General features: G+C 36.2%; 1 protein-coding gene across 3 annotated transcripts; it reads right to left on the reverse strand.

Moving 5' to 3' along the window:
• Positions 1–9,940: 9,940 nt before the first annotated feature.
• On the reverse strand, positions 9,941–11,198 carry LOC109087081 (hepatic lectin-like). 3 transcript variants are annotated; one of them, XR_006153098.1, is made up of 4 exons: positions 11,150–11,192; positions 10,714–11,072; positions 10,293–10,622; positions 9,941–10,147 (listed from the first exon to the last, which is right to left on the reverse strand). XR_006153098.1 is itself a non-coding variant. In XM_042711544.1 (3 exons), the coding sequence occupies exons 2-3, from the start codon at positions 10,645–10,647 to the stop codon at positions 10,020–10,022; spliced, it is 483 nt and encodes a 160-aa protein (XP_042567478.1). In that variant the 5' UTR covers positions 10,648–11,072; positions 11,150–11,198; the 3' UTR covers positions 9,941–10,019. The 3 variants fall into 3 exon arrangements, 2 of the variants coding, with proteins under 2 accessions (XP_042567478.1, XP_042567482.1); XM_042711544.1 differs by having other exon boundaries at positions 10,293–11,072; positions 11,150–11,198; XM_042711548.1 differs by lacking the exon at positions 9,941–10,147 and having other exon boundaries at positions 10,173–10,622.
• Between the last annotated feature and the right edge of the window lie 4,531 nt (positions 11,199–15,729).

The following is a 15,729-nucleotide window of genomic DNA, read 5'->3' on the forward strand; positions in this document are numbered from 1 at the left end:
CCTCTCTCAACACAGAATAAATGAAAACATATCACAGTTGTTTTTAATGTCTGTTTCAAGAGTGACCTACAAATTTCTTGTTTGAATGGAAACTCACCTCCATAGCAGATAAAAAGGCGGCTGCTTTAGATCACAGCTGTATTGAGCCCATTTCCTAGAATCGGTTGCTGACAGGCAGCCAAATAAACAGTTATTGTAGACACTAAACTCAGAGATGGTTGATCTGCTTCCCAGTATCTAAAGAAGTAGCTCCACTGATTCGACCATACCCAAGAGTCCAGAAACAGACCGATCCAGAGCGACGATTCATTACTGAGCAGATTCTGCTGCTCTCTGCTGATACTCGCCAAATCAGTGTGTTGTTGTCTGCAGTAACTCTGAGCATCTCTCCATGTCATAGCAGTGTTATTAATAACAAAACCAGTGCTGTCTGTTCAGAAACACAAGATAAGGACCAGCCCTCAGATCAGTTAAAGTGGAAAAAACTAACTCAAACTAAGAGGACTCACCATTGAAACACACAAATGGGAGAACAGTGCTGCAGCTCTCATCATACCAGCTTCCATTAAAACTCCTCACACACTCCCCATCACCACTCGGTTCTCCTGGATTCCACATACTGTCCTGGGAGATTGCGCTGTCTCCCATAGACCAGACCCAGCGTCCCACCCCCACAGCACGGAGTTCACCTATCCATACTGAACCATTGTATCCAGAATCCACTGTAGTTACCAGCCTTCTCACGTCATTCATGGTCATAACAGCTGCCAGATCAGTGAATCTCGCTCTGCAGTACCTCTGAGCATCAAGCCATGTCATACTTTGGTTCATAAACTGGTACATTGGTATTGAAGGCCTAGGCACTTTAGGAGGAAAATAAAAAGATTGTAAAGATCATAGATGCTTAAATATATAAACATCACAGAGATATAATCATGATTAAAGTCTGATCAAAGTCACTCTCGAGGCAATGCACTGTGTAATGGCGGCGACTTTGTCTGCACAATATGCCTGGCTTCTGTGTAATAAAATGGTAAGGATGAGCAAAATCACCAACTCCAGTTTTTTGTTAGTTCACAGCTTAGATATTAGATATGAATCTAATTTTTAGTCTTTTTGATTTATCCTATTGAGGAAACAAAAAACAGTGATAGCATGTAAAATAACATAAATGTATATCATTCCCAGCTAAACTGCACATTCACAAAAACTTTTTACAAAAACTTACTTGTATAGCATGTAAAATAATATAAATGGCTACAATGTGTATCATGCCAAGCCCCGGCATAAGTAATGGCACAATCTTCATTAACATTTGGCTGTCCTGAAGCCCAGTTGTAGTACTGAGAAGTTGTGTTTTCTCCATTAGACCAACCCCAGCGTACATTAGAAACCAACCCCTTGTAGCGTTTAAATAATATAATGGCTACAATGTGTGTCCCCCTGAAGCTTCAGAAGTCCAATCCACACTGATCCACTGTATCCAATCCACACATCCACTATATTCACCACTGCCCTCCTGTTCACATCACTCATGCTGTCTACAGTAGCCAGATCAGTGTACTTCGATCTGCAGTAACTCTGACCCTCTGGCCACGACATTCTCACATTTATATAGTAGTACGGACGAGAAAGAGCAGAACTGCTCCAGAAGAGCCCTGTTAAAATCAACATGTTAAACCATCTATATGTGAACACATCATCATATATACCTGTACAGATTACAAATGACCACACCAACCTGACAGCAGAAGCAGCACAAACAAACTTCCGTCCATGACTGCTCACACAGATCCTCTCTGCTGGATTCTGATAAGAGATGATCAAACATATGTTTTCTGTGTCACAGTTCTGCAGGAAGTCAATACATATGGCACACTGAAATTTTTTTGTGACTTCCCATACCTCATGTCATGTGACTTCACATACCTCATGTCATGCACCCTAAATATGGTAAATCAATCAACTTTTATTCAAGACACATAGGTCCATAGAGACAACAAAATACAGATATATATACATACACATAAACATACATATATACATACATATACATACACATAAAACAATACAAAAAAAACATTTAAGAACGATGCAGACGAGGCATCATTAAAACATATACAGGCTTCGGGTCCAATGTTTCCAAAAGCAAGATGTATACCTTGTGTCACTCTTTGTAACATCAGCTATGGACACAATGATCATATTCTTAGACCCTGTTAGTCTGCACATGAATCTATACATAATATTTCTTAAAACAGCGTTAAAAGTGGGCACATTATTAGACACAAACATTTCACTGGCACTACACCACCTAGGAATTTTAAGCACAATACTCAGTGCATCATTATAAGCCACTTGAAGTTTTTTTTTTTCATTTTTTCGACTGACTAAAATTACACCACAGGTGGGCAGTATACAGTGGAGTGCAGTAGGTTTTGAAGAGTGAGATTTTAAATTCAAGTGTGCACATGTGGAATTTACGTGCCAGCATGTTTGCCTGCCCATACAGTTTTCCACACTGACGCTGCACATCATAATCATCACAGAGGTCATCACTTATCACATGCCCCAAATATTTAATTTTCTTTATAACCTCTAGTGGTTCACCTGCCAGTGAGAAAGAAGGATAGACACCCTTCATATCCTCCTTGGTTCTGGCGATCAGTACCACACTCTTCATTGAGTTAAATTTTATATCAAACATTTGCCCATATTGAGAGCATATTCTAAGGAGTTGCTGCAGGCCAGCACTGGAGGGAGACAGTACCACCAAATCATCAGCATAAAGCATATGATTAATGAGACTATCCCCCACCAGGCAGCCAGTTCTACAACCCCTTAGCTCCCTAGATAAATTATCCATGTACAGATTGAATAGCAACGGAGACAGAGTTCCGCCCTGCCGCACTCCATTGGAGACATAGAAGGGTGATGACAAACTCATTCCCCACCTGACTTGCATAGTTTGGTGAGAGTACCATAACTGCAGTATCCTAATTAGGTAAGAGGGGACACCACACTCAAGTAGTTTACCAAACAGTTTCCCATGATTGATACGATCAAAAGCCTTTGACGCATCCAGGAAACACATAAAAACTGTGCTATTGCGTGATCTATACCTATGGACAATTTCTTTAAGTGCATAAATACACAGATCAGTTCCATGCTTGTTCTTAAAACCAAACTAATTATCTGTTGATACTATGTATTCTGCAAGCCTATCCATAAGGATCCCCTCTAATACCTTGGATAGTACACTTGCAAGTGAAATAGGTCTATAGTTATCTATACTTGTTAATTTACCAGTCTTATTTTTAACTACAGGAGCCAACAAGACCGATAACATGGATCCAGGAAGTATGGCATGCTTCATTAACCCAGAAAAGCATAATGCAAGTAAAACTGAAATACTTTGACTAGCGTATTTCAGATGTTCTGCTGTTATTCTATCCAGCCCACAGGCTTTTTTCATTTTAAGTTTGTCAATAGCATACCATACTTCCTCCGGCCCGATGACTACACCATCACTGTAAGGTATCTCACCTATGTTAAATACATCACTCTTCACACAGTTAAAAATGTTCTCATAGTGTCTCCTCCATCGCTCTTCAATGTTTTCAGGTTCAGTAATACCCTCAATACTAGAAGGCAGTGGCATCTTGCTGTTGTTAACCACTTTCACCTCCTTCCAGAACTCATAAACAACATTAGTTTGTAGCTTTTTCGCCATGGAGTTTGCCCTCATAGTCTGTTCATTTCTTTTTATAAAACGCACAGCATATTTGAACCTAGCATTAGACCGTACCTTGTGCTCACAGACTGGGCCATGTCTAGGTTTGTCTGCTAAGACCCATCTTCTTAATGCATCTCTTGACTCCGTATGAACATCATGGACATATTCATTCCACCCTGGTCTTACAATATGTTGTTTCCCCACTTTACTTCTTAGTGGTTCACTTCCATCAACTAAACAGTTCACAATTCTATCATACATTGCACATAGGTCATTATTGTGACTTACATTCTTACATTTGCTATCCACACAAATAATTGCATCCACAGGTGCAAGTCAGTAACTTGTATTATTGCAGTTCGTCTTCTGTGAGCCTTGCCCAGTCCAGTATCTCACCTGGTTTATGGTTGTCACTACAAACAAGCTCAGGTAGACCCTTAACATTTATGAACATAGAGACAGGAATATGGTCTGCCGTGGCCAGACCATATAGGACCTCAGCCTCCTTTATACAATCATGTGCATCAGCTGTAGATATACAGTGGTCCAACCAGGATGTAGTATGCCAAGCTTCACTCACATGTGTATAGCTATCAGCTGGCAGTAATTCCTTAGTGGAAAAAATAACCTTGTTATCTTTGCAAAATTGTGTCAAGTGTTGACCAAAAAGTGAATTAATATCTGATATATCAGCATTCAAATCCCCCAAGACAAATATGGATGTATATTCACTTTCCCTTATGTAAGAACCTATAAAAGCAAGCTTATTCAAGTACTCATTTTCATTTTTGTGACATTCATATGGAGTGTATATATTTAAGATTATAAAAACATTCTTATTATGCACCACCTTAATTCCTATGCACCAGTCCACATCTAACCTGATCACAGTGACAAAAGGGTCAAATTTCTTTTGCCAGAATATGGCTAAACTTACTAAACTATTCAATTTGAGTTAGCTATGCTTCCTTTTAACAATTTCAGCATTTTATTTCTTGTAAATTTTCAACTTTTAATTATTGTACCAGTTACATTAGATTTTGTGAAGGTACTATTTTAAAAATCTTCGTTGTCTAAAACTGGCCATACCGTCTTTTAAAGATACCATTGAGCATGATCTACCCAGACCTGCACAGAAAGTGCTGTGGAAAACTCTACAGCTTCCAGTCACAGAATTCTACACATCGTCAGGCAGCATGAGACACTCACAGTCTGGAAGTTTCTCAGTCTAGTGAGATCTAATCTGCTGGAACCAAAGATAGATACTTTTATCCAGAGTGACTTACATGTTATTCAAGCTACAGTATACAGTACATTTGAACAGTTTATGCATTCCCTGGGAAGATACTGTACTATTAATACTATTAATGTAGATTTTCAAACTTTAAATAAAACAAAGATTACCGGAGTACATTTTACAAGAAAATACTGTTTCAATCTTTCTATTCTAAAATTTCTTGTTTATGTTAATGTGCTTATGTGTTAATGTTTTGTGCTAATGTTAATGTGCTAATGTGTTAATGTTTTTTTTTTTTTTGTAATTAAAGGGATATTCCACCCCAGAATGAAATTTTGTCATTAATCACTTACCCCCATGTCGTTCCAAACCCGTAAAAGCTCTGTTTGTCTTTGGAATACAATTTAAAATATTTTGGATGAAAACTGGGAGGCCTGTGACCGTCCCATAGACTGCCAAGTATAAAATGGTATGAAAGCCTGTCATCAAAATACTCCATCTGCCAACAGATATGCAATCTGGGTTATATGAAGCGATGGGAACACTTTTTGTAAGCAAAGAAAACAAAAATAACGACTTTATTCAACAATTCCTTTGTCAACAGTCTCCTCTGTGTCTCTCCATATCACCGTATGCTCTTCTGTATCCTCCGCGCCACAAGGATGCACTGTTTCTACTTGTATTTAGCTTTGATTTGAAAGAAAACAGCGCATCCTTGTGGTACAAAAAGTGTTCCGTCACTTTATATAACCCAGATTGCATATCTGTTGGCAGACAGACCACCCTGATTACAACCAAAATACCATAATATATACTTGGCAGTCTATGGGACAGTCACAGGCCTCCCGGTTTTCATCCAAAATATCTTAATTTGCGTCCCGAAGTCGAACTAAGCTTTTACGGGTTTGGAACAACATGGGGGTAAGTGATTAATGACAAAATTTTCATTTTTATCCCTTTAATTGCGAAATTGCCACAGATTACTTCATATTAGCCTGGAACTAAAAGTGAACTATCATAAAAACTCTGAATCTGAGTCTGACCCACCAGAACACCCAAAATTACACTTTTATTAACATTTTAACTTCAGAATGAGATGATGAGGTTCAGTTTGCACCACAATTTGGCTTTACGCCAGTGTAACAAACAGACAGACACACACGCACACATGCTGACTTTTGCAAAGAAAAGATGTGAATAATAAGATGTGAATAATTTTCCTATTCAAATAGCTCATTTTCATTCCTGCATGTCTCATCTCATCACTGGACAAAGCATCTTGGCAAAAAAAAAAATAAAATAACATAAAATAAAAAGATCTTGAAGATGTCTTGACACTTCGAACACAAAATACTAACATACAAAATAACAGTTCTAACAATCATTTCATTCTCCATTTCGGTCAATTCCTTGGCACCACCAAGAGCATGTCATTATTTTAAGTATAATTGTAATTATTATTACATTATTATTATTTGCATTGTTGTTTAGAGGAGACCAATAAGTGTTGCAACATAGTTTGTTTCAAATGTCATTAACATAAAGAGGAAACATAAACATTTTTGATTTTATGTATGAATGTACTTTGGAGATCAAATTTACTTAATCACCATCCCCACTTGTATTTAATTTTAAACATTTTAATTCACAATTATAAACATTACAGATAATAACTGAGCAGCATATTAAAATGATTTCTAAAGGTTTATGTAACACTGAAGACTGGAGTAATGACTGTTTAATTTTGCTTTGTGTCACATAAATGACATTTTAAAATGTATATAAAAAAAGAAAACCATTATTTTAAATGGCACTAATATTTCACAATAGTACTGTTTTTATTGTATTTTGTATTGAATAAATGCAGTCTTGGTGAGCATTAGAGACACAAAAACACAAAATTGTAATTATTCCAAACTTTTGAATCAATTAAAGAAGAGATTGTGCTGATTCAGATGCTACCAGATCTGTCATTTAACATCCATTAACATTATTTTGGTTTAAATTACTGTCAGACATGAAACTCTAATTCCTTACCTCAGATTTTTTTTCTTTGTAAATCCTTAAAATATTTTTTACAGAGAGACTCTCAGCTGCTGCTGTCACCTCATCAGAGTCATAGACATCTACTTTGCAACAATCTCTGGTTATTTCAGGTAACCCTGCCCCAAAACAACAAGTGAAACAAAACAAACTATCTTTGGTCACTTTACATGTTCGTCTCAGTTCTTGGCTACAACAAAATAGGCTGCAATGTGGACCAGAACTTTAGCCGTTTTAATGTATGTCTTGTTTTAATTCATACATTAAAACAAGACATATTTATTTCACAGATTCCTTCATAACAGTCTGGAACCGAAAGTGAACCATTACAGAAACGTGTGACACAGAGTCTGACCCACCTGAACACACCAACACACTTCTGTTAACATTTCAACTTAAAGAACATTGCTGCATTACCTAAAGAGCAAATACTTTTGCTCAAATGCAGATGTAGCAGAATAAGATCATTTGCTAAGTTTGTGACAAGACATTAGTAATTTTCATATTCAAATATGAAACACTGGTTGAAACTGACATAAAGCTCATTTTGAAGCTATAAGTTTTAATTCTTAACATTGAATCGTAAGTTTGTGAGAAGTCTTTTTTTTTATTGTAATCATAAAATAATGTGAAATAATAATATGGTTTGTCAAAAGTAAGTCAACAAATAAGTTGTAAAGCAAGTGGATTATATTGTAAGAAGATTTGAAAAAAATGTGAAACCTTATTGATTTTGAAGAATAAACAAGGACAAAGGATTTCTTTGGCTCTTGAGTTGTACTATAAGTACTTAAGTAAGAAGATAAGAAATAAAATATGCGTCAAAACCTGTGGACTAAATTTAGACTAATCATGTCTTATACGCTACAAAAAAAGAAAATTCTGGACTGTTGCTACCCTGCAAAGAAGACTCAAAGAACAGCAAAGGTAATCCTGAAAGATGTGAGAAAGAACCCAATGATAACAGGAAAAGACCTCCAGAAAACTCTGCAAAGTCTTTTTTTCATATGTCCACTATCAAAAAAAAAAAAAAAAAAAAACTGAAACAATGGCCAGTCCAGGGTCCAGTGTTTGCCCAAAACTGCCTAGATCAGGCCTATTCAATTGGGCCTAATCCGGTCCGCCAATCATCTTCATCGGCTTGGGGGAAGAGTCGCACACACGCCTCGAATTGTTTTTGCTCTAATTAGTTTGTCCACAAGGTGGCAACACTGAGCCGGGCCGTTGTTTCACAGCCGATTAAAAAAAGGAAGACACTCTCCAACAAGCGCTCATGTGAGGGGATTATGAGATATCCACAACTCTAGTTTAAACGAGCATAATGACCAAGCTATCGGTCATATCTTCTAGTGAGAAATAGCACACAGACTGGACAAAGTTGATTGTCAAATGGAGTTTGAAAGGCTGCACGTTCGACTTTCCACATATGCTGCTGAGCCGCTTCAGGAGACAAAAACGCACACAATTGTGTGAAAATGTGCGGTCATGGTCTTAAATGAGTCCTAAATGACTGTAAAATGTTGGGAGAAACCTGAATGTGTTTGTCAGATCCACGTCATGTGCACCAGGTTTTAAAGAGATAGCACTGCTTTTAAAGTGAAACCTGATGAAGTCTGTCATTGATGTAAATCAAAGAAAAAGGAGAAATCACTCCTCTAGTCGCTGATTAACTTTTGTAGTTTGAATAATGAGTAATTTATATTCATTTTATAGTTTATACATATACAATTTATAGTTTATGTGAAGACTTTTAAGTTCACTTAAATTTAAAGTTGTCGTATTAAGTGTTAAAAATAATGGCTTTCAATTATACTGTAATGTTAAAAGGCTATAATTATTGGCTAAAATTAAGGGACAAAGAATTTAATAGAGATATCAGTAACATTACTGGTATCAATAAGACTGGCCTTCATTAACAGGCAATGCTACTTAGTAAAAAGATGCCATTAAACCGTATTTAAAATATACCATGTTTACGTTATTTCTTCATTAATTTGGAGGTTCAATGTGAAATTATGATAACATAAATATATTAATATGCAAGTAATCTCAATTAATTACATAAAAAAAATGTAATCGATTAATAGCACTAATGTTAACCTTTCAAAGATGTTATTGTTGGTATAATATTTGTTTATTTTACAGCTGAATATGCTTTTCAATTTAATTTCTTATTTTCAATGACACAAAGCACACAAAATCATCTAAAGAATGGCTTTACTCCCTTTAATGTTACTATTTTAAATTGAAGAAATATAAAAGAACAGAGCTCTGTATTTTTACAATTCATATTCTGACATAAAGGAGCAATCTTAAAATAGGAAAAATTTGCACCAAATTATTGCAGCTGAATTTCCTAAAAGTGTATTATATCAATGATAACATCATATTTTACATATTAAATTAGGGCATATACATATGCAAATAGTACATCTCAAAATCTTCTCTGCATATAGAACAGAAGTACTGTTAAAAAAAAATCACAGTGAATTTAAACTACAGTATTATTAGGAAAATGTAATTAATGAAATTGAAGGAAAATAATTGAATTAAATTGGTTAAAAGAAAAATAGCTTATAATCTTGTAAGAATGCAAAATTTCAAAAAGTTTTAAAAAACTGTGTTTAAGTTTTAAAAATATGTCACAGATGTCTATTACATTTATTATCTAAATTCACCGTATGGTTGTTCTCCTGATAAAACACCTCTCCACCTTCCCCCTTTCTCCAGCTTATTTTGCTTTCACTTTCCAACCTCATGTTCTTCAGCTTTTCACTTATCTGGAAGACCAGCAAGAAAGAATCAAATAAAACCTGACAAATTATGTCACATACATAGGCTTCATATCATCTTTAACCCCAAATAACAACAAAACCAGCAATAATAATGATGATGATGATGATGAAATGATTGGTGCTTGGGTTTAAGGTAATTTAATACATTCTTCTTCAGCAATTTCATCGAGTGCATATACATGGCAAACTGTGTTGTTGCACCAGAATTTTATACTAAATACTGTTTAAGGCAGATACAAACCTCATCCAGAATAGCCGTCTGTAGTGAAGGATCATTCAATGTGCATTTTCCATTACAGGTCACTTTCAATCTCACAATTTGTTTTCTCTTGTCATCTATAGAAATATACAAAGTCATGCTCAAAATAAAAGACACATCCATGAAGGAAAAAATATTTCAGTTGTTTGTAATGTCTGTTGTAAGAGTGATATACAAACCTCTTGTTTGAATCATTTAATTATATTAACTGGGGAAACTCACCTCCATAGCAGACAAAAGGCTGCTGTAGATCACAGCTCTGTTGAAACCATTTCCCAGAATCTGTTGTTGACATGCCAGCACAGTCACCAGAACTCATGGATGGCTGGCTTGCTGCCCAGTGTTTGAATCTCAGATCCCACTGATCAGACCATTCCCAAGAGTCCAGGAACAAACCAATCCAGATGTAATATCCAGATAAAAGAATCTTATTTATCTGGTTATTTTCCTTAGAGTTGTGGATGGTGGGCAGGTCTGTGTAATGCTGTCTGCAGTAGCTCCGAGCGTCGGTCCAGATTTTAGCAGTTAGTACCATGAAGTATGCATCATTTTCTATTGAGGGACACAAAGAAGGCATCAACTCCTTGCTCTTCTTTTTGAGTTAAACGGAACAATTATGAATTTAAAAGAACAGGGAACTCACCGTAGCACAAAAATATCGCTTATAGCTACATAACATGTCATGCCAAACACCGGCATAAGTAGCTACACAATCTCCATCCTCATTTGGCTGTCCTGAAGCCCAGTTATAGTACTGAGAAGTTGTGTTTTCACCGTTAGACCAACCCCAGCGTTTCTGTGTCCCCCTCTTCAGTCCAATCCACACTGATCCACTGTATCCAGCATCCACTATATTCACCAGCCTGTTCACATCATCCATGCTGTCTACAGTAGCCAGATCAGTGAATCTCTCTCTGCAGTAACTCTGAGCCTCTGGCCACGACATTCTCTCATTTATATAGTGGTACGGACGAGAAAGAGCAGAACTGCTCCAGAAGAGCCCTGTTAAAATCAACATGTTAAACCATCTATATGTGAACACATCATCATAAATACAGATTACAAATGACCACACCAACCTGACAGCAGAAGCAGCACAAACAGACTCCTGTCCATGACTGCTCATACAGATCCTCTCTGCTGGATTCTAAGAGATAATCAAACACATTTTCAATGTTCTGTATCACAGTTGCATCACAGAGTAGAGTGTGATGAATAACTTACAAAGCTTACAAAGCCGCAAACATGCAGTGGCTACATGTAGGCGAGTAGCCTTGATTTTAGCCTTTAGTTCCTGTAGCTTAGACAGTAGCAACTTAGCAGTAGCATGGCACTAGTAACGTAAATGTGACAACATGCCCCACAGTTGTAATATCTTATCTTATCTAACTACAATATACAAGGCAATATATATATATATATATATATATATATATATATATATATATATATATATATATATATATATATATATATATTATAAATAAAAGAAAATTATTAACTTTGTTATACAAAATTATATCACTTTTTAATTAAATTTAAAAAATAAACTAATTTAGGAATTTGCGCAGCTATAGGTCAAAGGCCAGATGAATAAAAAAAAAAGCCCATTTCCGCCACTGAATAAAAATAATAACAATAAAAAAGTATTGGGACCTTTTCCTCACAATTCTGACTTTTCCCCCTCAGAATTGCGTGCTATAAACTCACAATTTTGAGAAACAAAGTTAGAATTGCGAGATAAACTCAAATTTTTTTTGGGGGGGGGGCAAACAACTTTTATAGACATGAACTCTGAGAACCGGACTTTATAATTCGCAATTGCAAGTTTATATCACACAATTCTGAGAAAAAAAGATCAGAACTGCGAGAAAAGAAGAATTGAGTTTTTTATCTCGCAATTCTGACTTTATTTCTCAGAACAGTGAGATAAAAAAATTTGCAATTACCTTTTTTACAGTTTTTTATTGAGTGCCGGAAACTGGTATAAAATGGAGCTGAACACACAACAGCAGTAAGAATAATGTAAATTTATTGAAATAAATGATTCTGTGTTGATTTACATGCAAGACATGAGTAGCTTTGATATTCAAATAGCTTATCTCAAGATGTTTTTGCATATTGTATCACAATAACACCAGTAACAACAGGCTCATATCGAAGATATTTTGACTCACGTTGGTAAAACAGACACTACAAAAATGTTTAGACTTAAAATACTTGATCATCTTAAGTGCAGCTAAATATTTCATGTTCCATGTTAGTCAAAATACTGGGCAAAATCAAAAACACTTTTATATTAATATACTAAAATACTATCAAGTCATGGCTGCAGTTGCTATGACTCCACTAAATTTATTGTTCAATATAATTATCATGCCATCTTCCTAACAACACCCATACAACACTCATCTAACCCTCACTTTTTAAAATGGTAAACATGTACAAATGGCAAATAATATTTTATTCTTAATTAATACAATAAAAAATAATAAAAATGGAAATAAATTGAAATAAATGGAAATTTCTGGGCACATTGGTGGTTATGTGTTGCTTTAGTGTACCTGAAGGAAATATCAATTTTAGATGACCAAACATTATTTTTGTGAATATTGTTATTATGCAGTGAGATTTTTGCATGAACAAGATGACCCTAACAGATGGTGTGACCCACACAGAGATCATAAAATCAAATCTGATCGTACCATCATCGAGTCAGTCTTGGATTACATCAAGAAACAGTAGCAACTGAGATCATCTAAGAAGAACTGTGTCAGTTCTTCAAAATGCTTGAAACAACCAACCTTTTAAATACAGTGCTGCTAAAATGTTTAGGCACGTATGAAAAACAAATGCTGTAAAGCAAGGAAGCAAGTAAATCAAATCAATATTAGGTGCAACCACCATTTGCCTTTTAAACAGCTTTTTCCTACACTTGTGCACAGAGCAAGGAAACATACTGATTCAGATTATTCTAGGTCTACCATTTAACATCCACTAACATAAACACAAATCAAATTATGGTTAGATGTGATGTTTTAATTTCTTACCTAAAAAACAGTTTTTGTTCCGTATACCCTTTATGTTTTTACTCTGAGACTTTCAGCTTCTACTGACACCTGAGGAGGGGAGTGGACATATAAAAGAGTGATTTCACGCCTGCTTCTCATTTCTTATTGGTTAAAGGGATAGTTCACCCTCAGTTTTTGGTCCCCTGACTTGAATAATGTTTTTTTTTTTTTCTATACCATGGAAGTCAATGTGGACCAACAACTGTAGGTGAACTATCTTTTTAAGCTGCTGTTATAACTCACCTGATATTTTAATACTCCCTGCTCTCTCCAGTCCATTTCACATAAACAAGTCTCTAAACAGTCTAAGTGGGTGGTTCTTGGCCAGAACAGAATAAGCTGCAATGTGGACCAGACCTTTAGCCATTCAGTCTAACAAATGCCCTGCCCCTTGCATAATTGTTCATTAAATGTTTTGGAAAATGTGTTAATGCTGCTACCAATTATTCTGCACCATTTAAAGGGTTAGGTCACCCAAAAATGAAAATTAGCCCAATAAATTACTCACCCTCAAGTCATCCTAGGTGTATATGACTTTCTTCTTTCAGACGAATCCAGTCGGAGTTATATAAAAAATGGTCTTTGATCTTTCAAGCTGTTTAACGGCACTCAGTGGTTGTTGCAGTGCATCAGTCCAAAAGAAGTGAAATAAAAAGCACCCATCCTTAAAGGGGTCATACGATGTGATTTCAATTTTTCCTGTTTCTTTGGAGTGTTACAAGCTCTTGGTGCATAAAGAAGGTCTGTAAAATTGCAAAGACTAAAGTCTCAAATCCAAAGAGATATTCTTTATGAAAGTTAAGAGTCAACCACACCCCCTAAAACAGCTCATTCTAACATGCCCCACATCTCTACGTCACTATATGGGAAGATTTGCATATCACAGCCTAAATGTTCATTTAAAGAAAGAAGGTGTAACTTTTATTCTCTCTGTTGCCATGTTGTGGTGTCGCTGTGTGTTTCGTTGTGAAAGCGAAACTACTTTGTTTGGCCTTCCAAAAGAGGACACAACTAGAAATCAGTGGTTAAGTTGTATTTCAACACTTCCAGAACAGTTCACCCCAAATATTCATATGTGTGCTGTGCATTTTATGGAGGATGAGGACTGTTTCCTGAACCAGTAGCCTACACTGCGTCTGCGGCACAAAGTCTGTTTCTATAAAATTGGGCTGTTCCAACTTTGCAAGGACAGTCTGGCGTGTCTGACTAACAGCCTGTAAATATGTTTTTTTATATTTAAATAATTTGCCAATGATTATTCAAAAGTTTTGAGCAGTGTAGAGTAGGCTTGTTGTTTCTCCGATCACAAATGCAGACATGGTTTTATGTTTACGCAGCGCGATACGCAATGCTAAAGGAGAACCTATGATGGGATGTGCACAAGCAGAGCAGCTGGACTGAGTCTTGTGCTGCTGGGAGACGGCATCACAGTAATATGTTAAGGGGCGTAACATTTCTGTCACATGCTTGAGGCATTAGGCCAATCATAACGCACTGGATAGCTGGCCAATCAGAGCACACCTCGCTTTTTAGAACGATGAGCTTTGTAAAAATCAACGCGTTTCAGAAAGGGGCATAGAGGAGAAACAATAGTGTACATTATATGAAAAATAATGAGTTTTTTTAACCTTAAACCACATAAACACATTGCATTACACCAAATACACAAAATAATGTTCCTTTTAGTAATGCCATATGACCCCTTTAATAAAAAGTAGCGAATCAATGCATTTTGTAAGAAAAATAACCATATTTAAAACGTAATAATCAATTTAATCTAGCTTGCGCTGACTGTTGTACATGGAAGCAGTTCTGGGCGGATGATGTATGGAGGTCGGCTTTGCACATGCACTGCTCAGAAACAAAACAATGGTAACTAATTAGAAGTACAAAACGAGGATTTGTAAAGAAGAATGTCAGAGTATTTCAATATAAGCCAAGAGAAGACTGGTTTTCAGTCTTGTCTTGCAGCCCATTCATCATCTGCCCGGAGCTGCTTCCGTGTAAAACTGTTGGCGCAAGCTACATTAAAGTGATTATTAAGTTTTGAATATGGATATTTTTCTTACAAAAAAGCATTGATTCGCTATAGGCCTTTTTGAACCAAAGACTAAAACTACTTCAGTCTGTCTGCATTGAATTTTTTAAATACATGAGTTTCACAATTTGAGCTGAATTACTGAAATAAATGAATTTTTCCACGACATTCTAATTTATTGAGATGCACCTGTAACACACACAAACCAGCTGAGAAGCAATCACCAAGCGCAACTGATTGCAGTCAATTAATCATCAGTCAGTCTCCCAGACAAGGATTTAAACCTCAGTGGAAACAGAAGAGGGAGAGATTCTTCTACACAAATGCAGTGGCAGGGTTTCACAAAACCATAGGGTATGGGGTATGGGTATGGGCATGGGGCATGGGGTATGGGGCGGGGGGGTTGTGTGTTGATAAATAAAACAATTCCATGGCACACTCTACTGAAATACAGGGGGAAAAGAAAGAAAGGGGAGAAAAGTCAGTAATTAAACAACTCTGCGTCGTCAGTGTTGGTATTGTATCAGACACTTGCACTTAACATTATATG

The sequence above is a fragment of the Cyprinus carpio genome, chromosome A2, assembly GCF_018340385.1.
Source record: "Cyprinus carpio isolate SPL01 chromosome A2, ASM1834038v1, whole genome shotgun sequence".
NCBI lineage: Eukaryota > Metazoa > Chordata > Actinopteri > Cypriniformes > Cyprinidae > Cyprinus > Cyprinus carpio.

What these genes read in the sequence shown, in the direction of transcription:
- LOC109087081 (XM_042711544.1), bottom strand. Translation starts at nt 10,647, where the DNA reads ATGCCTTCTTTGTGTCCCTCAATAGAAAATGATGCATACTTCATGGTA. An exon ending in GCCTTTTGTCTGCTATGGAG is followed by an intron (nt 10,148 to 10,292) that starts GTGAGTTTCCCC and finishes ATATTTCTATAG; the next exon opens with ATGACAAGAGAAAACAAATT.